Source organism: Notothenia coriiceps, unplaced genomic scaffold, assembly GCF_000735185.1.
Source record: "Notothenia coriiceps isolate Sejong01 unplaced genomic scaffold, NC01 NC01_scaffold00015907, whole genome shotgun sequence".
NCBI classification, from domain to species: domain Eukaryota; kingdom Metazoa; phylum Chordata; class Actinopteri; order Perciformes; family Nototheniidae; genus Notothenia; species Notothenia coriiceps.
The window spans coordinates 304-3,517 of record NW_011348608.1 but is presented as its reverse complement, the minus strand read 5'-3'; the positions used below and the strand labels follow the sequence as shown (position 1 = coordinate 3,517).

At 43.2% G+C, this 3,214-nt stretch overlaps 1 protein-coding gene across 1 annotated transcript; it reads left to right on the top strand.

Annotated features, from left to right (window-relative positions):
* The first annotated feature begins 1,012 nt into the window (after positions 1-1,012).
* On the top strand, positions 1,013-2,926 carry LOC104949300 (bromodomain-containing protein 8-like). The gene is made up of 4 exons (XM_010775642.1): positions 1,013-1,269; positions 1,903-2,344; positions 2,464-2,507; positions 2,631-2,926. Exons 1-4 carry the CDS (start codon positions 1,120-1,122, stop codon positions 2,901-2,903), a joined length of 909 nt encoding a protein of 302 aa, XP_010773944.1. The 5' UTR covers positions 1,013-1,119; the 3' UTR covers positions 2,904-2,926.
* Positions 2,927-3,214: the final 288 nt, after the last annotated feature.

The following is a 3,214-nucleotide window of genomic DNA, read 5'->3' as shown; positions in this document are numbered from 1 at the left end:
TCTTCCATAAGCGGGTCTAAAATGACCCGTATTAGAATAATGTGTTTTCATGCCATTTTTGTCATTTTGTTAATAAAAATCACTTCTTTAATATTTAGTATTATATTTTGGTTCACACTAGAAATATTTTATATTTAATTTTTCATAATTTTAGACATTTTTTTTACATTTTGAAAAAAAGTTTTGAACATATTGTCCCAAAGATCTCCGCTATTCTGAGACCCTCACAGTATTCCAGTCCCTTTTCAAAAATCATCTCTTCTCCTCTTGTCTACTCATAGCCCGCCCCATCAATCCATGCCGGTTGATCAAGTTTGATAGTCCTATACCCCCCACCCTAACCTTCCCTTATATTTAAAGCGATTTTGAGTCCTTGAAAAGCCCTATACAAATATAATGTATTATTATTATTATTATTATTATTATTATATTATACTAACAGGTATGAGATCTTGCTGTGTAAAATAACCCTCCTGAGAGGTGTCACTTGTGATGCAGTCTGTGTGGTCTACAGTGAATGTATTCCTGACAGCAACAGGTGATAAGAATCAAAGGTTCCCATAGGATCCATAGAAAATGCACGCGGGTCATTTTTATGGAAGCTTGGGGTAGAAATACAAAAACTACAATTTCTTAAAATGTATTACATTTAAAATGTGAATGGCATGATATCCAAAACATGTTTTTTGAGGAATAGCTGGAATATGAAATGATAACATTTTTTAATTACAAAGATCAAGAAAACCACTTATGCATCTAAGGGTTAAAAAAGATTGAGTGTTATGGCTAAAGTAGACTGAAATATGAATGTATCTTGCGACGTTAAAACATTCAAACTCTTCAACATTTCAGAAATACTTTTTTTTATACACACAGGAGGGATGTCAAAAAGTAAACCACTCTATATTAGAATCTATATTTTGTGAATATCTCAAAATATGTAAATAAAGAGTTCAGATTAATTGTGGTTACAATTTAAATTCAAGCAAATGATCAAGCTTGACTTAGGCGTTCTGTGATGAATGCTTTTATGAACTGCTACTCTTGCTACTTAAAAAGTGTATCTTGGCGAACAGAAAAGTTGAAACCAGTTGTTGTTTGCATGCAGAAGTTGGTGTGATGGCTCCGTCTTTGCTGCCTGGACGCCAGTCTGTCTCTGCAGAGGACAAAGTGTCAGAGCTCAGTGAGGAGGACGTGTCTGTGTCCTACATGGGGGATGAGCTTGACCTGAAGACGGTGGGGGACATAATCGCCATAATTGAGGACAAGGTGAAGAGTACCATATATTTTCAAAGCATTTCTAAAAACCTAAGATAAACATTCTTTTAAAGAGGCCTTATTATGCTGTTTTGTGTTCTCCCTTTCCTGTAGTGTTATATAGGTTTTGGTGCATGTAAAGGGTCTGCAAAGGCTAAAATCCCAAAGTTCCCTCCAGAGAGAGTTTCTCGCCCACACCCCCCCCTTCCTGAAGGATCACTATGTAACACTCACGCTATTGGCTAGCGCTCCAACACATTGTACATTATAGGCTAAGGGGCGGGACATCTCTTAGTGGTTGACCAATCAAAACAGAGCCGGCCAGCTAACCAATCAGAGCAGACTGGGCTCTGGTTTCAGACAGAGGGTGAAAATCGGTGCTGCAGCACAGGCAGTGTGAGAAACATAAAGAGCTTTTTGAACACTAAAGCATGGAGACATGTCACAGGAGAGGCTAAATACAAATATGGATCTGAAAATGAGCATAATACGTCCTCTTTAAAATGTGATTAATTGAATTTCGGTCATCTATTGACAGTTTACACGGAACCATGACTGCTGTGATTTACAAGGCAATAAAAATAGCACCTGAAAAAAAACCTAAATGATTCTTTACGATCTAGAGTCATATCTCTCCTTCTACAGGCAGAGGAGGCTGCAGAGGCTTTGGATGCAGCTGCAGTCGAGGCTGCGCTGTCACTGTGTGAGGAAAACGGCCATGCTTTGTCTGGTAGCTGGGAAGCTGGGCCTCTCCAGCCCCATGAGTCCCAGCCCGCAGTGCCCACAGGGGTCCCACAGCCCTCGTCTCTTCACAGTAGCCTGGAGGGGAAGAAAGAAGCGTTAGAAGCCCAGTGTGGGACTTCAGCTTCACTCTCCTCTCTGTGCAACAGTCAAGATAACTGTCTCCCAGCATTCCCCATGGGACGAAGGGGCCCTCCTCCCACCTCCTCCTCCTACACAGGGGCACCTCCACAGCCTGTGGCAATGAGAAAGACTGGAGAGTTGGTGCACCAGAAAAGACATATTTCATTGGATGTTACTTTAAAATGTGAGAGTGAGAAGCACAGACCTGAAAAACCCAATGGAGGTATGCACACCCAAGCATACATACTAGTAATCACTTGCATCATAACATACAGTTTGCATGCAGCTATGCATTTGGCATAACCATTTCCTTCTTATTATTCATCTTTACTATCTCGGCAGATTCAGTATTAGAAGATAGACCTCTGAGAGAAAGGCATCGCAAGGTATAGCACCCAACGAGGACAGAGCGAAAACATGATGCTTGTAATGAAATGCAGAGTTCTAAAGTATTCCTGCGTTGCAAGCTCTGTTTGAATCCCTCTGCATCTTTCCCCCGTCCTTTGCAGGAGATGAAAGCGGAGGATGGAATAAGTGTTCTGGGTGGAGAGAGGGCCTCAGAGACTAAACTTTACAATGAGCTTGATGAGCCAGAAGCAGGTGGAGGAGAAGAGAGCGATGGCGTGGAGGGATTCTTCTCAGAGCCAGACGGCGAGATGGAGCTGGAACCTGCGGCCAGCGAGAGTGAGGACGGGTACAGCCAGCACACGGCCTCCTCCTCTCTGCAGCTCCACACCACGGCAGACTCCATCCCCAGCAGCCCTGCCTCCTCGCTGTTGTGAGTGAAACACATGCAGGCACGACTAGCACCAACAAAACTGGCAACATGAATGTCTCATTTGCGGCTTTCACACCAGCGCTTTTCCCTTTCTAGCTCCGAGCTAGAGCTTTTCTGGTTCAGCTTTTCTGCTCCCGCTCTGTTCACACCACCCAGAGCCGGGATGGTGCTGCCGCTGCTGCGTCATGACGTCACCGTTTACATCGCTGATTTGCTCCCCAACGGCGCTCACAACAACAACAACAACAATGGGGGACTGCGTCGGGTCGATGATCGTGTTGCTTTTAAAGCAAAGCCAGATTAAATTAAATAACG

Coding starts and splice junctions, on each gene's coding strand:
- LOC104949300 (XM_010775642.1), top strand. CDS start 1,120: ATGGCTCCGTCTTTGCTGCCTGGACGCCAGTCTGTCTCTGCAGAGGAC. Junction 1,270..1,902: donor TCGCCATAATTGAGGACAAG/GTGAAGAGTACC, acceptor CTCCTTCTACAG/GCAGAGGAGGCTGCAGAGGC. Junction 2,508..2,630: donor TGAGAGAAAGGCATCGCAAG/GTATAGCACCCA, acceptor CGTCCTTTGCAG/GAGATGAAAGCGGAGGATGG.